At 42.3% G+C, this 20,730-nt stretch overlaps 2 protein-coding genes across 8 annotated transcripts in view; one reads left to right on the plus strand and one right to left on the minus strand.

Moving 5' to 3' along the window:
* The window catches only part of Wdr24 (WD repeat domain 24), a 14,747-nt gene extending 2,905 nt beyond the window's left edge, over positions 1-11,842 (minus strand). For 3 of the 6 annotated variants that reach the window (XM_089729333.1, XM_089729338.1, XM_089729337.1), the window contains exons 1-15: positions 11,503-11,842; positions 11,317-11,433; positions 10,696-10,811; positions 9,747-9,853; positions 9,215-9,428; positions 5,611-5,699; positions 5,036-5,195; positions 4,287-4,459; positions 3,688-3,910; positions 3,511-3,614; positions 3,296-3,429; positions 2,783-2,941; positions 2,575-2,711; positions 1,734-1,906; positions 1,556-1,658 (exon numbers count right to left, since the gene is read on the minus strand). In XM_089729333.1, the coding sequence (XP_089585459.1) occupies positions 1,556-1,658; positions 1,734-1,906; positions 2,575-2,711; positions 2,783-2,941; positions 3,296-3,429; positions 3,511-3,614; positions 3,688-3,910; positions 4,287-4,459; positions 5,036-5,195; positions 5,611-5,699; positions 9,215-9,428; positions 9,747-9,853; positions 10,696-10,811; positions 11,317-11,433; positions 11,503-11,602 (2,109 nt within the window). In that variant the 5' untranslated portion in view covers positions 11,603-11,842. The remainder of the gene's footprint in view (positions 1-1,555; positions 1,659-1,733; positions 1,907-2,574; positions 2,712-2,782; positions 2,942-3,295; positions 3,430-3,510; positions 3,615-3,687; positions 3,911-4,286; positions 4,460-5,035; positions 5,196-5,610; positions 5,700-9,214; positions 9,429-9,746; positions 9,854-10,695; positions 10,812-11,316; positions 11,434-11,502) is intronic. The other 3 variants (XM_089729336.1, XM_089729335.1, XM_089729334.1) reach the window with 3 other exon arrangements.
* A 622-nt stretch (positions 11,843-12,464) lies between these two features.
* Usp30 (ubiquitin specific protease 30) lies at positions 12,465-20,458 on the plus strand. 2 transcript variants are annotated; one of them, XM_089729339.1, is made up of 10 exons: positions 12,465-12,924; positions 13,855-14,027; positions 14,163-14,319; positions 14,866-15,032; positions 15,358-15,445; positions 16,283-16,416; positions 16,981-17,112; positions 18,050-18,246; positions 19,127-19,268; positions 19,387-20,458. In XM_089729339.1, exons 1-9 carry the CDS (start codon positions 12,654-12,656, stop codon positions 19,239-19,241), a joined length of 1,434 nt encoding a protein of 477 aa, XP_089585465.1. In that variant the 5' UTR covers positions 12,465-12,653; the 3' UTR covers positions 19,242-19,268; positions 19,387-20,458. The 2 variants fall into 2 exon arrangements, with proteins under 2 accessions (XP_089585465.1, XP_028025585.2); XM_028169784.2 differs by having other exon boundaries at positions 12,467-12,924; positions 19,127-20,458.
* Positions 20,459-20,730: the final 272 nt, after the last annotated feature.

Genomic DNA, 20,730 nt, shown 5'->3' on the forward strand with positions numbered 1-20,730 from the left:
TTTACAGTGTGTTAGTTTAATACATAAATATAAAAAAAATAAAGTTTAAACATCTTATTCGAAGTGGTCTCCATTGGCTGCAATACAGTTCTTTAAACGTTGAGGCCAGTTATCAATAGAAGCACGCAATCTTTCCATGGGAAAATTTTTCATTGTCAATTGTACGGATTGTTTTAGGGACTCCAAATTATCATGGCGTTTAGAGCAAGCCGTACTCTCTAAAACTGACCATAAATCATAATTCAGCGGATTAAGATCGGGACTAGACGACGGCCAGTCTTCAGCTCTGATGAAGTCCGAAACGTTCGTTTCCAACCAAGACTGCGTAGACCGAGCTTTATGACTTGGCGCCGAGTCTTGCTGGAAGGACCATTTTTTATTATTGAACATGGTGTTGTTAAGGGGCTTCACTACCTTCTCAAGAATGGTATCTTGATACACTTGTGCCGATGTTTTGATACCTTTTTCACAAAAGTATGGCCCAGTCACTCCTTCATAGCGAATACCCCACCAACCCATCACTGAAGTCGGATGGTGCTCATGTTGCACTCTGTCGACTAATTGGGAAGCTTCCTTAGAGCTTTGAGCATAAATACGGTCATTTTGTTTGTTAAAATGTTGCTCAATTGTAAAAAAATTCTCATCCGTAAACAAAATTTTTCTATGACCTCCCTTTGAGTACTGCTTCAGTAGTTGTTTCGATTTTACCACCCTATTCTCTTTTAATTTATCAGTTAAGAAATTACCAGTACGTCTCTTATAGGCTGCAAGTCCTAAGTCATCTTTTAAAATACGCGACATGGTTCTAGGTGCTATCTTCATCTCCCGAGATAAAATCTTTTGCTTTCGGACAGGATTTCTTCGAGTTCTTTCCCTTGCTGCTTTGACCACCTTTTTCGTGCGAACACTACGTGGACGGCCAGATCTTTTTCTGTCACTTTTTTTTTTTTCCTACCTAAGCTGAGAAGCCTTGAGAGGCTATATCAGCGTAACCCTAACTTTTGTAGGTGAGCTCACGGGGCTCAAACCTGATGACGTTGCTAACACGAACCCTAGCAAGAGCCGTGCTTCGCAGAATCTACCACCGGATCGGAAACGCGACCCACTGAGAAGATCCGGCGAGAAACTCAGTGGGCTGTGTCTGAGAGTTAATTTACCCGTCGAGCCCTTCGTCGCAAGCGACGGGTTCGACGAGAACGGTGACCGGTGCTTGAAGTACCTAGAAGCACCGTTAGTGGATCGGGAGGTTCTGTCACAAATAGAGGAGGTGTCATTGCACTTATTAATAGCTCCGTACACAAACATTTTACTAATACCAAGCGTATGGAGAGTTTTAAAAATTGCATTTGGCTCCATACCTACTTTGTGTAATGCAATCACAGCGATTCGGTTCTCTTTGTCATCCCACTCCATTTTAATATCGCAAAATATTGCACAATGTATTGGCGCCAAAATGGGAAAACTCAATGTAATATGTATATTCAAATTTAATATTTTGTTTATTTTTAATTGTAACAGTATTTATGGCCAGACTAAGTAATACAGTGACTGGTACCTCAGTGGCGACATTCCACAGTTTGTGTTTCTGTAAGAACTCGATGTAGCCCAGCAGCCAGTGCTCCTGCAGACCCTCGTCTATGTACGGGAACAAGTCGCTCCTGCAACAGAGTCCACCATCATCGCACCAGGTGTACCGGAGCAGGTAGTGCAGTAGTGCGGCGGCGCGGCGGTACCTGTGCTCGTGCAGCACGATCATGACGAGCGCGGCGGTCTGCACGTCGCCGAGGTCGGCGTGGTGGCGCAGCGCCAGCGCCAGCAGCGGCGCGGGCTCCACGTGGGGGCGCAGCGCCTCGTGCACCACCCACAGGGGACCCGACTCTCCCTCCTCCGGCTGTGCGCGACACAACTGTGCAATGTTATTAACACTTTGACCTCGTCGACCTCAGGACGCAAGGTGGTCCGTCTACGTGGAGTTTAACGATTAACTTGCTAATCTTTTTTTTTTATTGCTTAGATGGTTGGACGAGCTCACAGCCTGGTGTTAAGTGGTTACTGGAGCCCATAGACATCTACAACGTAAATGCGCTACCCACTTTGAGATATAAGTTCTAAGGTCTCAAGTATAGTTACAACGACTGCTCCACCCTTCAAGCCAAAACGCATTACTGCTTCACGGCAGAAATAGGCAGGGTGGTGGTACCTACCCGTGCGGACTCACAAGAGGTCCTACCACCAGTAATGTCATGAACAATATCTACCTACGAAACTTAAAAAATAAAAGGTAGACCTAATTTAAAGACTTAAAATTGATTTTTCCATCACAACCGTCGGAGTCGCCGATGAGTACGCGAAGTCATTGTCCCTACGTGTCACCTGATTTTTTTTAAATGACTTCATATTACTTAGCGTAATTCTATACTTTTCGTTAAAATAGATTTTGCTATTGATCACGATGGTAATGTTATCCTGTGAATAGTATTCGGTAGTACGACCGCTCCTATTTTATATCGGATAGTTGTAGGCGGCTACGGGCGCGCCCGCACCCGCACGCACCCGCACCCGCCCGCAGCTCACCGTGGCGGCGCCGGGGTACGCGCTGGAGGTCTGCTCCAAGTTCGGTGGAGCGGTGCACGCCGAGCCGTTGGAGCCGCTCGAACCGCTCCCCGGTGACGAGCTGCCTCCGGGGGACGCCCCGCCCGCAGCCGCGCGACCTTCAACCACGAACCTGTTATAGCGGAAGTGACGTCACGCGTGTCTGTGTGTGTGTGTGTGCGCGACCTACCGTGCGTCGTGTCGAGTATGGAAGGCTGGTGGGCCGGCGGAGGGGCGCGCAGAGGGAAAGCTTCCTCAGGGAGGGTCCAGTCGGCCGTCTCCACATCCACGTAGTGCGCGCTGGCCGCCGACACCCAGCCCGACCCCTCTGGACCACATGCACCAGTTGCTACAGTTCAGTTAAATCAAGTGTGAAGAATAGTTTCATCCAGCCAACAATCAGACGTGTATACTGGGACACTACCTCGACAGTGTCGAAATAAAATCATAAGTATGGCGCGGATCACTCCTCGACTAATGTTTCTGTGCAACTTCAATGTGCAAGCGACTGCTTCGACAAAGGAATAACTTTATTGAAATTTCACCCATAAAGTAGGTATGTATATATATAGGCACGTAAAGACCGGTGGCAAGCATTGGTTTGTTTTATTGGCTTCAAGAGGTCTCCCTGCACGGCCGGTCGCAGCGCGCAGGTGAGGCGACTTAATTGTAGTGACAAGCAGAAGCGGTCGCAGGCTAGTACCGTCGTGGCGTATCTTGTACTTGTGCGGCGGGATGTAGATGCTGAGCGTGGGCATGCCGAGCACCCCGCTGTTGTGGAACTGCGTCTCCGCCCACTGCTCCACTTCCTCTAAGGGCTCTTCTTCCACTGCGTTACTGGACAACATATTTAAACTCGTAAACCAATGCTTTGTACGAATGTTACTACTCGCTCAGTGCACGTGTCGGGCCGCGTACCTGTTGGTGTGTGCGGGCGGCGGGGGCGGAGGCTCGCGCTCTGGGGGCTCCCGGGGCGGCGGCCGGCCGTACACGCAGCGCACCACCTCCCACACGTGCCCCACCTGCAAGAGCCAGCCCGCGCGCGGTAACAGCGCCGCTACAGTGTCGCCACAGTCCCGGGGAGTGGATACGCACCATGTGCCGGTTGTAGGCTCTGGCGACCTTGGCGTTGTGCTCGGCGAGCTCGTGAGTGGGGAGGCCTCTCATCTTGTACTCCTTGGCGCAGGCCACCACGCAGCACGGGGGTCGACCCTCGCCCGAGTACCTGGTGAGGACGGAGGCGGCGCCCCCGGGGAACAGGCGCTCCAGTGCGGCCTGAGCCTGCGGACGCAGCGAGCCTGCGGTCGGCTGCTTTCGGCTGAGGGGTTTAAATGTATTCTCCTCAATAACGTCTAATTAATGTGTACATTAATAGACACAGACAAAACAGTTTGCACCATTGATGCTTCTGTTTGTCAACAGATTTCCCCTTTTTTTTGGCATAATAGCTGTTGACGGACTTTAGAATTACTCATCGCGGGATGTCCACACAAATATTTCAAAAAAAGAAGTAAACGAATAATGGTTCATGTTAGCGCCGTAGTGTCAGTTTAATGGCTAAAAGCCGAGAATGGTCAAACACCCTGTAAATGTGTAACGTGTCAATTGACATTAGCCCAGACGGTGTTCACAATGATTTAACTAAAATAAATAAAGTAAGTATATGTGCGGTGCGGTGCGGGGGTGTGTCATACCCGAGCCCAGGTACGTATCGGTCGGAGGCGGGGTTGGTGTGCAGCGCGGGCAGGGGGCAGTCGGGGGCGGCGTGCGTGACGTCACCGCGGGCGGACACGCACACGCCGTGCGGGTTGGCCCACAGCACGGGGTGCGCCGCCTCCGAGAAGCGGTGCCGGTACAGGCTGCAGTCCTGCAGGCACGTCACGTTCATTTCGTACCACAGATGATCCCCCCCCCACAAAAATTATAAATTATCTGTGTTTAATACGAACGCTCGATTAATATTACTGCGCAACGCCGATATTCGAAATGCCATCGGCGTATCTATTAAAGCGCAGTACTCGATGGAAAATCTACCTAATATTAATGACAGCAAAATTAACTCTTTTTCGACCAGCACCAGTTATTTTATATTAGAATATCGACTAAGATTCTTAACGGCCATAGATTAGTAACAATTCGGAGAGTTAGTCGACATAATATTTATTTACTCGGTTAAGTAGGACATTGGAAACAAAAGTGACTCACTGATTAAGCACACAAAAAACAGAACCCTTTTTTACCAATACCTACATACTTTAATATTTGGGTTCGGAGCTCGTGATCTACCTGTATAGGCCGTCATTAACTAAACCTTAATTAGAACGCTAGCGAAGGCTGGTATCCGCTGGAATCCAAAACCACCCTACAGATGCGGAGCACTCACAGATCAGATACAGAGCGAGAATGCGAGACGCGCATATTGCCAAGAGGTGTGCAGGCTCACCCTGCTGGTGGACAGGAAGGTGTTGGGGTCGTTCTGCCAGGCGATGGCCGTGGTCACGTCCCGGTGCTCGGCGAAGGTGGCGAGCGGCACGTGCGGCCTCCTCACGTCCCACACGTGCACGGCGCAGTCCAGCACCAGCGCGCACGACGCGACCTGGTACCTGCACGTGCACTTGCCGCGTGAGCAGGGACGACCAGAGACCAGCTCGTATTGGTCTAAAGGCTTCGTCAAACAGAACGCGTACTTAACGCGCGTTAGAACGCTAAACTGACGGCGCGCTATGACGCTGAGATGTTGTGTACTACTATGGTAATATACTGCCAAACATAGCGCCAGTGTAACAATTCTTCCACATCTGAATCACTCGACTAATTAATACTTTTAAATTCTCACACTCCTATCGAAAGGCACTATGATTTGGCGGATGTTACGTTGCGTCAAGGAGCGTTGGGCTCGTCTAGTCAATTTGTGTCATATGAAAAGAGCGCGACGTCAAAACGCGACGCTATAACGCAGCGCTAAGTATGCGTTCTGTTTGACGAAGCCTTTAATCAGTAAACGTAGCGTATACTAACTTTTTCTGCGGTCTCCACTTGACGTGGCCGACGGACGCTATCGTGTATATAGTGTGCTCTAGGTTGGGCTTGGCGTGAATGTCCCATACCTAAAAACACTACACGGTTAATGTAAACGTAATTAATTTTAATATAACCAGACAAATATGAGTTTCATTCGAAGCAGGTCGAGGCCTACGTTCTTTCTAGGCCCCTCCCGCGAGTGACTGTGTTTTGAGATAGTTGTTATATTTCAAATACAATTGAAACTTCAATGATATGTGTGTGCCGCATGTTCCGAACTCCACTGCCGATCCACCGGTTAGCTTTTGTAAGAGGTAGGCTTTATTCCGCATTTTTATTAGATAGGACGGGCAGCCAACTCGCACCCACACGACGTTAAGCGGAGCCTAACTCCAATCGTTAAGTCATATCGAGATGAAATTCAGACGTAATCGTTAACAGCTATTCATAATCAATTCGTTAACAATGAGTAGGATTCAAATGAAGATAGCCTATACCTATCTGGGTTATCAACGCTGACTTTAAATCGTCTCACATATCGAGACAAAGAAAATGAAGTTATAGCAAATGTTTTAAGGTTCATTTTTACCTGTCGAAAACGGCACCTTAGACGTTAAGGTGTTAGTATTAGGATCCTATCTATGTCTGGAAAGCGATAGTTTAAATGCAACCGTGGTCTGTGTTGTTAGGTGTGTCTGCTTATTTATTATTATTATTATTTTTATTACCCTTGTAGGTAGACGAGCATACGGCCCACCTGATGGTAAGTGGTTACCGTCGCCCATGGATTTCAGCAATGCCAGAGGCAGAGCCAAGCCGCTGCCTATTAAGTGTATTTAAGATTGCTTATAATTTCAAGATTTAAATAAGTGGAAATGAAGCTCTTATTTGCGCTTTAAGACCCGTACGCAGGCTAGCGAACTATATTCAAAAACACCTAAAGCATCTGCTTATTGTTTTGGAAGTGGTGACGTCGTAGGAACGCCAAGAGTTCGTTTTTTTTTTCTACCTATGCTGATAACCTTGAGAGGCTATTTCAGCTTCGCCCTAACATGTAGGTGAGGCACGGGGCTCAAACCGGAGCGTTGCTAGCACTGGCCCTAGCAAGAGCAGTGCTTCGCAGAATCTATCACCGGATCGGAAACGCTACCCACTGAGAAGATCCGGCGAGAAACTCAGTGGGCCTTCGTTAATTCGATGCCTCCAATGAACACTACTCTAACTCCAAATTCTTAGGTTTACAGGAGAGTTTAAACAAAAAAAGTTGATAAAATCTTTATTATTGCAGATATATTTATGTTTTTTTCTTGTATAACTAGCTGATTTACTCTTGCTTCGAACCCCATCAATAATGAATTTGTAATACTTTTAAAATAGTGAAGCGATTTGCGTGAAAAACGAAAATTTCAAAACTTTGAGTTAGAGTAGTGTTCTTTGGAGGCATCGAAATGTGTTATAGTTTATCTACACTCGGGTGCAATGAAATCGCACATCTGTACATTTTTTGAAAAATATTATTTACTTCTTTTTATTTAAAAAAATACATGTATTTTTTAACATAAGGTTAAAGGATAGTTCAATACCTATTCAATGATACCATATAAGACATGATAAGTTTACCTGCCTGCTGAAACAAAACGACAACAGCAAACTCCAAAAATTGCTCCCTCAACTCACTGCAGTTTGCAAGACCAACTGCAGGTATAAAAAGGCATGTTTTGTGTAAAACGTCATCAGTTGCAAGCCAACGCTTAACATGATAAGACCTCTAGTGACTCCAATTGCATTTGTCTGAAAAATATGGATACTACTCCGGAAAAAGCCGCTCAAGTCGTCGCTCTAATTGAAGCGGGCCAGAACCAGAGTGCTTTAGCTCGACAACTGAATATCAGCCGATATTCAGTTCGTCGTGTGTACCAGCGCTATCGGGAGACTGGTGGCTTTGAAAGGCGACGAGGATCTGGTCGAGCAAGAGCTACAACACAGCGCGACAACAGATTTCTTGTAACGACAGCGTTGCGAAATCGTCGTTTGACTGCCGTTGAACTTGCACAGCAGCTTCAACAGGTGCGTGAAGTGGTAGTCAGCAGGTGGACAGTCAGAAGGAGACTTGCCGAAGGTGGTTTGACTGCGCATAGGTCAGCAAATGGCCCTAAATTGACGCCAGCTCACCGCCGGGCTCGTTTTCGATTTGCACAAGAACACGTCAACTGGACAGCCGGACAGTGGAAAGCAGTCCTGTTCTCAGACGAGTCCAGAATGTGTCTTCATGATAATGATGGACGTGGAAGGGTCTACAGAAGGCGCTCAGAGCGATTTTCCCAATGTTGCATCACAGAACGTGTAGCATACGGCGGTGGTTCGTGTATGTTCTGGGGAGGTATCTCACTCGAACGAAAAACAGAGCTTGTCTTCATCGTTGGGGCCAATATTAGGCGACAAACAAGAGGTCTAACATCTCAACGATACATAGAGGAAGTTCTACAAGAACATGTCGTACCATTTGGCCGTTTAATTGGAAGTAACTTCCTTTTTATGCATGACAATGCAAGACCTCATACCGCTGCGATAGTGAGACAATACTTACAAGAAGTAAATGTACCCGTGATGGAGTGGCCAGCTCGGAGCCCGGACCTTAATCCGATTGAACACTTGTGGGACGAATTAAAAAGAAAAATTAGAGGTCGAAATAGTGCTCCAGCTAATCTCCAGGAGCTACAAAATGCGCTCAAAGAGGAATGGGACGCCATGCCACAAGACTTTATCAGAAACTTGATAGAGTCGATGGGGAATCGGTGTGAAGCTGTAATTCGGGCAAGAGGGGGCAATACTTGTTACTAATAAATGATTTTTCAGTATTTTTTGTGTTTTTTTTTTTATTAATCCCCAAATTTTAAACGGTTTAGTTGAGTAATCATTTTGTAATAAAGATTAAATTGTTGTTGTATTTTATTTTCCTCAAGAAAGTAACCTTATCTCCACTTATATGGTATCATTGAATAGGTATTGAACTAACCTTTAACCCTATGTTAAAAAATATATGTATTTTTTTAAATTAAAAGAAGTAAATAATATTTTTCAAAAAATGTACAGATGTGCGATTTCATTGCACCCGAGTGTATATAGTAGTCGTGGAGTGCCGGCAGAATACTCAGAGAATGCTTCTCATTATCCAGTGATCTCCTTAGTTCACAGCAAGAACATTTTAATATAAATTTAGATCGTATATACAGGACCGCGACCAACAGGCCACACTTGTATATTACAATCACAACGTTTGCACGTTTTAATGCTGATAAAATACTAGGTCGTTAGATAAGGGCGTCTGGCGTGACGTCACCAGTTATAAATCCTGGCAATTCCTAATACTAATTATTATTGGCGTGAATTTTCAGACGCGTTCACGGCCCGCATGCTGTTAAGCGATTACCGCAGTAAGAAATACAATTGAAGTCTCAACTGCTTTTAAAATGTCACGACATCCTGAGTTGTTAGTACCCTACATTACCCTTACCTACAAACAGATAGGTTTGCGTTAGAAATAGACTTCAATGGGATTAGCCCTTGTGGGCTCATAACGATTACAAAGCATCAGTCTCACTTTAATTGTCTTGTCTCTGGAGGCCGTGGCAAGCCAAGGCATCTCCGAGTGCCAGTCGCAAGCGAACACCGGGCCCGAGTGAGCGGTGAACTGCTGGAGACATCGCTCGTGGCGCCTCACGTCCCACAGCTGGACGTTGCCGTTCTCGGAGACGGCCGCGAATGTGTGGGCCTGGTGGGGACTGAACTGGACGTCCCGGATTGATTCCGTGTTGCTGAGATTCAAAATTTCTAATTAATAATTTATTTAAACTCAAAACATTTTTCTTTTACATTTTACTTACTACATTTACTAGAACTTACTACATTTTACTTTATTTATTTCTAAATGAAGAATTTCACATCAGATGATTTTTAAAATTACCAATTTAAAATTAACATTTTTATTAAATAACCAATTAATTTTACTCAGCTAATACAGGGCTAAATGACAGGTACAGTTTGAACAGTGTAAATTTGTTGTGACTTTATTAATTAATGATTTTCTCAAATTAATGATATAAAATATTAATTCTTCCACTATGCTTAAATACCTTATAAAAGTTCTAGCAACTTCCTTCATTCGAAGATCAAAACATTTCATCATCCCATCCTGAGAGCCAGATATAAGCAGTGCTGGCTCAGTAAGGTGGAAACTCACCTGTATGATAGCAGAATAAATTAGTTATCCTAACAGTATTCATACAAGTACAAAGATCATCAAGACTTTAAATTATTATATATATATTAACGGCCGTCTGATGTAGTGGTAAGTGACATGGTCACTACATACAGGGGTCGCGGGTTCGAATCCCGCCAAGGGAAGATATTTGTATGATAAATATAATAAAAATCTTACATTTATTTCCGTTATCTGGTACTTGTAACACAAGTTCTTTACGAACTTATCACGGGACCAGTTAACGTGGCGTGATTGTTTTATAAAATAAAAAATATATAAATCATGTCATCTTGATTAAAATAATCAGTTTCTGGATTAGTAGATTTTCCGATAGTAAACAATGCAGAACTTTGTACTTCAAATGTAGCTCAATTGGAGCAGAAGTTCTTAACCTTTTTACTCAAAGACAGAATGATATAGTCTATAAATTCATATCACCCTTACATATATCTATCATTATGTGCTTACATGCAATTTTTTTCTAGTTGAAGTGAAGGTAGACCTAAGTACATTTCATAAATTATACACCACTAATCTAATAAACATACAGTTAACACAGTTGTATATTTATCCCATATGTAACCTATAGTGCAACCCTTTGTTTTACTACCCTTGTAGGCAGACGGCCACCTCATGGTGAGTGGTTACCGCCATTCATGAATGTCAGAAATGCCAAGGGCAGAGCCAAGCCGCTGCCTACAAAAGGGTTGCCTTAGTTAAAAATATTGTATTTTTAAATCTCACCAATGTTTCATGTCACAGCACATGAGAGCCGCTGAATTAGAGGATAATTTATTTAAAGTATTATCTATTGACCTTACCTTATTGACTGTTCTTTTATGATCTGAGAATACATGTTCCTGTTTTGAGCGACCCGACCTCCCAAGATTCCATACTACCACAGCACCATTTGTAGCTGCTGTTGCTAGTGTGTTCTCTGAAATAATTTAGTGTTTAAATTATGGTTACAGCAATGTATTAAGAGGAATTTAAAATATTATCTAATCAAAATAAAAGTACATTTAAAATTTGTACTAAGTACACTATACTTAACAGTGAAGTATTTTAAAAATATATAAAGTTATGGTATTTTAGATGTATTTGACTGATAAATGTTAATATTTCTGACAGTGTGGTGTTTGCTTACAGTGGGTTCACCTCATTTTATCCTGTGGCTGTCAAAAAAGGCAACTAAGGGATTCATTAAGAATGGGTATCCTCTCGAGTATTATCACAGGATCTTGAGATAGTCAACAGCCATTTACTGGAGTTAGAACGCATTGTAAGCCTGATCAGATAGGTACAACTATCTTGCCTTTTTCTACGTCTAAGCAAACATTCATTCTGGTTTGAACTGTAACATCATATATATTATAGAGGTTTAGACCTTATCGGTTCGAGTAGAGCTTTTACGCCATATACGCTATATCAAAAATCATTACCTTCAATTGTACTCCAGGCCACATCAATGGACGAAAAGTTGAGATTTAAATTCTTTCCTACTCTCAAATTACACACTTCCGTGAAATCATTTTCTTCAATCGAAAAAACCTTGAACACTGGAAAAAAAAGACTGGCACGTATTTCAAAGAAAAACTAAAATAATTGTTTTGTTTTTGTTTGTTTACCATTTCTTCCGGCTATTACGACTTGTGTTGCATCTTTATTTAGCGCTAAAGCATTAGCTGGACCTTCTTCTGATACGCAAATTGTATTAGATGGAATCATAGTGTATAGATTTTAGTATTTGATTTTTTATTGAGATACTACTAATGTGCATTATTTTTGTTTACAGTAAGTTATTTGTATTTATATTCAAATTTACATAAATTTAATGCTTATGTTATGTTACTTATTTTCAGATTTATCACAAATACACATATCGTTTTTGTTCTCTGTGTTTGTGAATTGATCTTTTAATTATTTTCAGTTTTCACGGTTAAGTTTTAGGATTTTCATTTTTGTAATGTCAAGATTTGATTGATCATTGATGACTGCTTCAGCTTGTCAAAATGCTGATAGTTTAGGGTATTATCTATGGATAGGACTGAATAGGTATAATGTTAAAAATCAATTAATTTAAAAGTTGAAACATTATGAATTGACAAATGGCTTGAGCTTGATACGAATGGGAGTGGAAATTTGAAAAATGCTAACGTGCTTTACTTTTCATATACGTTTTCCTGATATTAGTAATCTTAAAAACATTTCTTTTCAATTTAAATTGAATTTTTTTGTTGTGGAGTTCGTTTTCTTACCAAATTTTTTTATACATGGAAATTTATCAGATCATGGCTACAGTGGAGGACTTTAATTAATTGCACTTTACCGAGGACCTTCAAATACAAATGCGTTACACGGGAGGAATGGGATAAGGATGATGATGTCTAACAGGGTTTATACTCTTTGCGTCTACCCGTGTAGATAGTTATAAATAGTCCCAATATCCAAAATTATATAAAATTTTACGTGATTAAATTAAAACAATCGATTTTCTTCCTAAAATAAGATTTTAATACGTTCAACCCACTGAAGTATGGTTCAAGCAAGCTCACTGTTTTGTCCGAGGTGTCAGTAAATCAACCTATTATTTGTCAATGTCAAGTCTCAATCAAAGCAATAAAATTAAAGTCGTAAATTTTATTTTTTCAAAAAGTACTTGCGATTTAGGACATATTTTAAAAGTTTCAATATAAATTTAATAGCACCATCATTATTTAATTCATCATTATTATGTAAAAAACACAGGAACTAAGGCAGCTCTATTCAGCCCTTGAAAATGGATGGTGGAGACAGGATCTTAGTCGCTGCGGGCCTTACTGCTGCTGTTGTCGTTGGAGCTTTCGTATTATGGGGACCGGGAGGTGCTCCAAAGGTTCGGAAGCGTCGTGGACAGATTGCAGGTCTACAGAACATGGGCAAGACCTGTTTTCTGAATACATTGCTCCAGGCCCTTGCAGCGTGCCCCACCTTCATTGAATGGTTGAAGAGATATGCCAAAGCCAATTCTCACAACAGTATGATTACGACTCTGTACACTGTTATTGAAGGTACAGTTTTATTCATTCAAATGTAAACTAACACACATTATAAACAACAAACACACAAAATAATCTAACAGGTTAATGAGCCATTCACCAAGCTTTAAGGCAACATTGATGTTTTTTATTTGCTTTGTTCGTTTTAAATCACTTATTTCTTGTCACAAGAGGGTTTACTAGTTGTTTAAACCTTAGGTAAATAGAAATACACCCTTGAGTTTTACTATTTATTTCAACAGCCAGATATATTGAAATGAAACTTAAAATGAGATGAAATAAAAATTGTCTCCACTGTGTATGCTTAAGTAATAAAACTTCAGTAGAAGAAAATGCAAATTATACAGCTTCAAATAATTTAATTAAAATTTGTAGACAAAAGATACAATCACAACCAAAACAATAATAATAAAATACAATCCACCAATGAAGGTAATAAATTTAAACTTAGGATTTCTTTTTTACAAATTTGGTTGTTTCTTTATTAAGTTTTTTACGACTGTAAAGGATATCACACTGAAATAGGGTAGGTGAACCAGTAGCTACATGCCTTACTGCTCATTTTGATTGTTGAAATTCCAATTGCATGTGAAAATCGGTTATCTGTTACCAGTCAAACTGAAATGTATAATTGCTTAGTAGCGGTAGGCAGCGGCTTGGCTCTGCCCCTGGCATTGCTGAAGTCCATGGGCGACGGTAACCACTCACCATCAGGTGGGCCGTATGCTCGTCTGCCTACAAGGGCAATAAAAAAAAAAAAAAGCTTAGTAGTAATAATAAGTAGTACAAATCAACTTAACACACCCTCCCACAATTTTTAAAGATAGACAGAAATTGAAGATTTTGATGCTAAGGACGTATGATGCAGCAGTTCAAAATTCAACCCCATATCTTCAGTTTTTAGATCCATACAGAATTATATAAGATCTCCTGTGTTTACAGTTGTAAATGGAACTCATGAATCAGCACGTGGCACTCCAGTCTGCCCACTTGGAGTACTGCAGTCTCTCAGGGCAGCTGGCTGGGTGGTGCCAGCTGACCAGCAGGATGCACATGAGTTGCTGCATGTACTACTTACTTGTATCGAGGAAGAAACAGCAGCTATGGCTAGAAAGGTATTTTGATTGTGTTTACAACAATAAGAACCATCTTATTTAGTGATTAGAATAAAAATGCAATCTGCACTCATACTATTTACTACTTGAAATCCATCAAAATGTCATTAGAATGTATAATTTCTTCTCAAACAGCCAGGTTGTTTATCGGACGCCCTAGGTTTGGGAGGAGGCCGTGCGTGGTCAGCTCTAGCTTCTCCTGCGTCACCACCGGCAGCCCCTGCCACTCCATCACTATTAACACGTCCTGCATCAGCAGCTCCCGGGGATGAACCTGACTTAGCTGATCCGGGTAAATAATATTTTGGTATGGGCTGTCATGTCCAAACACAATATTTTAGATTTGTTGTGATTATGCAGTGCAATTCAACATTACCATTCTAAATCATTCTAAAAGCTTGAGGCAAGGCTCATTTGCCAACTGCCTATAAATTGAGGGTTGTAGTAAATATTACTTCTAAACTAAACTAACTTTAACAGTCTGAAGCAAATTCAGAAGGTAATTTTGTATGTATTGTAGTTTCTTGTACTAGACTGAGGGTCTCAAATATTTCGAACTCAATGTGAAGAAAGCAGCACTCATCATTAAAAGCTAGTGAATGTAGCTGTATTTGTTTAGGCGACGCGTATTTGTTATTTGATAGACGTTTGAGTGATGTTTTTGTGAAAATGGAAAAAAATATGTATGAAGCTGTCTTTAAATTTTGTCTTTTGAAAGATAAGTTGCACTCTGAGTATGGGTACTTTGTAGCATCATTAATCACAGTGAAACTTTTGCAGCTGAATTTAATCGTGCCACGTACATATATACACATACTATATGGGTGATCGTTCCCAGAACCGAATCCTGGTCCCCTGGTCCGCAAGGGTGTGTCCCGGTCGTTCTGCCAGCTGAGCTCCGTGGGGCGGCGCTGGGCATGCCCCGCCCCCGCGCGCCCTGCCCCCTCGCCCCCCTTCCGCGGGACTCTCGCCTCCAGACTGCACTGTACGGTCTGCTCCACCAAGGTATACAGACATGTAGACATGTAGGACAAGACTGCCGTTGCATTCGTGTCAAGTGATGCAGTTAAGCTGGTGTTCCGATCCCACAGACAGGCACTAATTTTTCGTTCATTCATTTAATCAAGAAATAAAAATCGTAGAATTTCCTCACAAAATTTCGTAACTAAACCATTCTACTTATTACTGTTCTGATTTATCAAAGACTTGCATGTTCCGGGTGGGATCCGCTAGCCCACCTTTGCTTGTGGTAATATATGACGTCATTTGGGTTTTACATAGTACAATAAAATAGTGATTTATTTTTAGTTTCTGTTGGATGTGCTTGCAGAGTCCGATCCGTTACGACAAATTCGACAGCGTCTCGTTGTCCCTGGACAGCGCCGGCGCCGGCCTCAGCGGGACCTACAGTCTGGCAGGTTTGTGCCGATCCAGTAATGAATAGTATAAAAATATGATACTAGACGAACTGTAAGAAATATTAGGTAGGTTAAACAAACCCCTCGCACATATGTACGTTCGCTTTGCCATCATGACTTACGCGAGTGTGGTGTTCGCTCACGCGGCCCGCACACACATAGACACCCTCCAATCCCTACACTCCCGCTTTTGCAGGCTAGCTGTCGGGGCTCCGTGGTTCGTGAGGAACGTTGACCTACACGACGACCTGGGCCTCGAATCAATTCGGAAATACATGAAGTCAGCGTCGGAACGGTACTTCGATAAGGCTATGCGTCATGATAATCGCCTTATCGTTGCCGCCGCTGACTATTCCCCGAATCCTGATCATGCAGAAGCCAGTCACCGTCGACGCCCTAGACACGTCCTTACGGATCCATCAGATCCAATAACCTTTGCATTAGATGCCTTCAGCTCTAATACTAGGAGCAGGCTTAGGGACCCCGGTAACCGTACTCGTCGAACTCGACAAAGAGGTCGACGTGCAACCTAACCCATGCATCAGCCCGCTGAGTTTCTCGCCGGATCTTCTCAGTGGGTCGCGATTCCGATCCGGTAGTAGATTCATTCGCGAAGCAATTGCTCTTGAGTTGTTAGGTCTCCTTCGGAGGCGCTCGGGCAGTTGTTAGCAAATCCCGCCCCTCTTGGCTGAGCCTTTGCTCGCCCACCTGTCCTGGTGAAACTGAAAAGGCCTCCGGGCCACCAGTAAACTTTCAATGATAAAAAAAAAAAAAACGTTCGCTTTGACTTGACCTAAAGTCAATACTGTAAGCGTATATAATGATTCGTTACTGCAGGTTTACTCCGGGCGTTCACAGCCCCGGAGATGGTGAACGGCGTGGAGTGCGCGAAGTGCTCGGCCTCCTCCCCCGCCGCCCCCGCCCCCGCCCCCGCACACACCAAGCACATCCGGACGGTCAGCTTCGGCAAGGTACCCGTCGCTCGACACACTCCTACAACTCTGTTTAATTAAAAGCATAAATAGCTAGTTAATAGTTAGTTAATAGGGCTCTGCCCCTGGCATTGCTAACGTCCATGGGCGACGGTAACCATTCACCATCAGGTGAGTCTTATGCTGTCTGCCTTCAAAGGCAATAAAAAAAAACATACATTACGTAACGAATATTGTACAATGGCAACTTCGTAGGTAGAAAGAACCCTATCATCAGCATAGATGAAGTATTCGGTTTGCTTCCCGCCCTCGCCCCGGGCGCCAGGGAACGCCTAGCTTTGTCGAATGATGCAGACACAGCCCACTGAGTTTCTCGCCAGTTCTTCTCAGTGGGTCGCGTTTCTGATCCGGTGGTAGATTCTGCGAAGCACTGCTCTTGCTAGGGCCAGTGCTAGCAATGTCGTTAGGTTTGAGCCCCGTGAGCTCACCTACTAGTTAAGGTTACGCTGATATAGCCTCTCAAGGCTCTCCAGATTAGGTAGGGAAAAAAAATGTGTGCTCTCAATGGTGTCAAAATAATAAACGCGTCGCTTTGTGCGGCAGCTGCCCCCCTGCCTGTGCATGCAAGTGTCCCGCGTGCAGTGGGCTGGCGGACGGCTCAGCAAGCGCGCCGAGCACGTCGCCTTCCCAGAGACGCTCTCCATGGCGCCCTACGACACCCTGCACCAGCCCAAGGTCAGTTCCTGTACATTACTCAACAATAATACAGTAATACTTCCTGAAATGCGTGCATATGCACTTAATATGAAATAAAATATAAAGAAAAACGTCAGTTTTTGTACCACTATTCTTTTTTCTTTTTTCTTTATAAGAGTTGTCTGATTTATAAAGGGTAACAATCCAAATATTTTCGTGTATTTATTATATTTTTAAAACTCTGCAAAAACAAAAAAAAAACATATTAGAAAAAAAGATAGCAACTAAACGTTGATCATTGATAACAAAACGCATTATAAGTTTTTGAAATTTGGCATGCGTAAGGAAAAACTGCTTTACTAAACGGAATGCAATCGATACTGTACAGACAGACAAATATTACCTTTACAGCAGTATAGATTTAACGAAAATGACTTTTTACTAAAAAATCATTGGAAGGCTTGGCTGTATGGGCTGTGTATCCTTTGCCTGCCCAAACGGATGAATCGACAAAAAAAATCGTATGCCGGTTCCACCGTTATAAAAAATATACTGCTAGCGTCCAGTTCTGTGTACATTGTAAGTATTGAAATGGTGTGTGTGGTTGAGTTTTTGACTAAAGTCATAACATCACAAAACATTAAATTTGTGAAAATAATTTAAGAGCGCCACATGACATTTCTGCGTTCCCGTTAAAACTCACTACGTATGAAGGCACAATACCTATGTTTGCAAAATTCAAAAAATCTGATAATTAAAATTATATTCTACAATGATATTAAGTATCTATCAAATAAATAAAACTATATGAAAAAACATGAAACTTTATAGTGGTACAATAATAATTGTCCAATACATTTCTGCCATTGCTCTTTAATAATAAATATTCACTAAAACGTAACGTCCTTGTTTTAAAAAGAAGTTTGATTGTCTTCTTCAAATGTGACAGGATTTTAAATCCAGCGTAATGTTCCAGAACGAGCTCATGTCCCTGGTGGGCGAAGGGCGCCTCCGCAGCGGCCTCAGCGTGTGGAACGCGCGCGGGGGCGGGGCGGGCGCGCGCGGGGGGGACGCCGCCCCCTACACGCTGGTGGCCGTGGTGGTGCACGTGGGGGGCGCGCGCTCCGGACACTTCGCCACCTACAGGAGGGGGAACGGGTTTGAAGCTAAACGGTGAATACTTTGTTATTTCAATATTGCTGTCTCGTAACACACAGCGTCTCCGAGCAATCCAGCTCGGGACATTCGGAGGAAGTGACATTTGGATTAAAATGACAATTTCCCCTAAACCGTCTCATATTGCGAAGCAACACCTTAGAGCAGGTCTAGTGCCAACCCGGACGGGATGACGTGCGGTCGCTCTTCCACTTGCCGTGCCACTCATTAATATTCATCTTCAACTTTCAGTGGCGCGATCCCTTAAATTCATCAAGTGAATTAAAATCATTCAACCTTCATCCTCATTGTAACAATATTAGTGAGTTCATTGACCCATTTACAGTGTGCTTAATGCGAGTTTCTTAACGTTCTCGATAGCGTAAAAGTTAAGCCAATTTTGTATGCAGTTGGAACAGCACTCCTAGCGACAAAAATAGTCACACAATCCCATTCAATAAAAATATGAGCTAATTTTTACACTATGGAGAACGTTAAAAAACTCGCACTAAGCACACAGAGCTCGTCAATCAATCAATATCCCAAAGTTTTGAAGATTGAGAAATATTGTAGAAGGACCATGTAGCTATAGAGTAGCTATCCTGGCAGGGTCGCCATGTGGTATGGTCTGGTCACGATGGATTAGAAGAGAGTAAATAATACGTCCATTGAGTTAGAAGGTCCGGTTTATTGTGTCAAAAGGTGATTTAGTTACAAGACAGTAAGACAGTAGTGCTGAAGAAGCACTTTAAATAAGGCTGTATACATACTTGAATGCTTACACACTACGGATGGCAGTATTTAGTGATACATTAGGTAGCGCTGTTTCTCTTTCTCCCAACGTTGCTTACCTCTTGTTGAATGAGTGGTGTATGAAGGCGGCAGTGTTGGCGCGCAGGTGGTGGTACACATCGGACACGCTGGTGCACGAGGTGTCCCTGCAGGAGGTGCTCCGCTGCTCGGCCTACATGCTCTTCTACGAGCGGGAGAGACAGGACACTCAGCACTTCTGAGCGTCGGCTGCCGCGCGACCTACAACTGTGGGTAGTCGGAAAAATGCGATGTCTTTTTGATAGATTATCTCACTTTAAGATCGATTACAAATTTATTTGAATTTATGCTTTAACAATACTATTGTAACGTTTGCAATTTTTTCAGAATGCACGTGGTTCGTAAAAAAAAATTTGGATATTATGGCCTGGCAACGAGACCTTTAAGCCAATTAAGTGGGTCGAAACTTATTTCAAAAGTCAAATGTCTTCAAAAATAATTATATTTCAAATTACCCTTTCTTGTGTTTTTCACAAACATCAACCGACACGAGCTGCTGTTTCTGTAACGAGAATATGCCATTCGCATATTCATAATCATTAGAAAACAACCAAAATGTCAGTGACTCTTGAAATTAGGTTCAAAATGAAATATGTAATAAGAATACTTAACAGTATTACAATGAATGTGGTTGTGACAAAGAAAGGAATTATAAAATGAGATGTTAACGCAAATGCTTGCCTGAACCGGCGGATTTTGCAAATTTTTTTCTAAAAAATCGCAGGTTTTAATTTCAAACTCCCACAAATAGTGCGAGCGAGAGGCTAGTTGTGTGCTCACTACAGTATGTAAGTAATGCGACAAGGACATCGCGTGTAGAGGATGTATGACTGATGCATTGTATTTTTCTTAAAAGTATAAGTACACAATTTGCTGTGAACCTACGCACACATACTTATATGAAATTGTGAACGTTGCGTGCGATTTATCTTGTCAAAAATCGTATGTTGCGTTGTGGTAACTGAGCGTGGACTGTATTTATTGTTTTGAGATATTTATTGTACCTTTATATGACAAATTAACGACTTAATATAAGAGAAATATAAAATTTAATCGTTGCTCTTGGCGGCTGGATTTGAAAGAGAATTGGTGTCATGGCGGACGTCGCTCGCTGTCATTTTTGCTTTCAGAAACTGAACATATTGATTGATACGAATTAGTAGGTAGGAAACAAACCACCATTGAATGTAGGTTTATGATGTGAACCTACCTCAACGACCCTGATCACCAAGAGCTATCAGAAGTCCAGCTCTCCACCCGCGGAAGCCTCAGCAATCAACTCCTTTCACTGCTATTCCTTCCGTTGTTATTGTATCGTCTTCGGAAGACTTCGGCACTATATTGTAAATACATCACGACTTTATTGTATAAGATGGCGTTTAATTAAAATTTCCTTGAATAACTCATGCAGATTTCAGTAAATACCTATAAAATAATATATATTTTTTTGTTTAATATAATCGTTACTCTTTATATTTTGCAGTTAATAAATAATGATTAAACTATATTAAATAATTATTGATTCGTTTACCAATTTAAGCATGAATACTGAAAGTTTTAGCAAGTTTATTTCTGTACGCACCAAAACCAACAACGTAGAGCGAAGGAAAAGACGCACAGCGTGGGTGTGGGTGACTCACATGTATTTATTTATTTTATAATATTTTATTA

Source organism: Bombyx mandarina, chromosome 08 (assembly GCF_030267445.1).
Source record: "Bombyx mandarina strain Sakado chromosome 08, ASM3026744v2".
Lineage (NCBI taxonomy): Eukaryota > Metazoa > Arthropoda > Insecta > Lepidoptera > Bombycidae > Bombyx > Bombyx mandarina.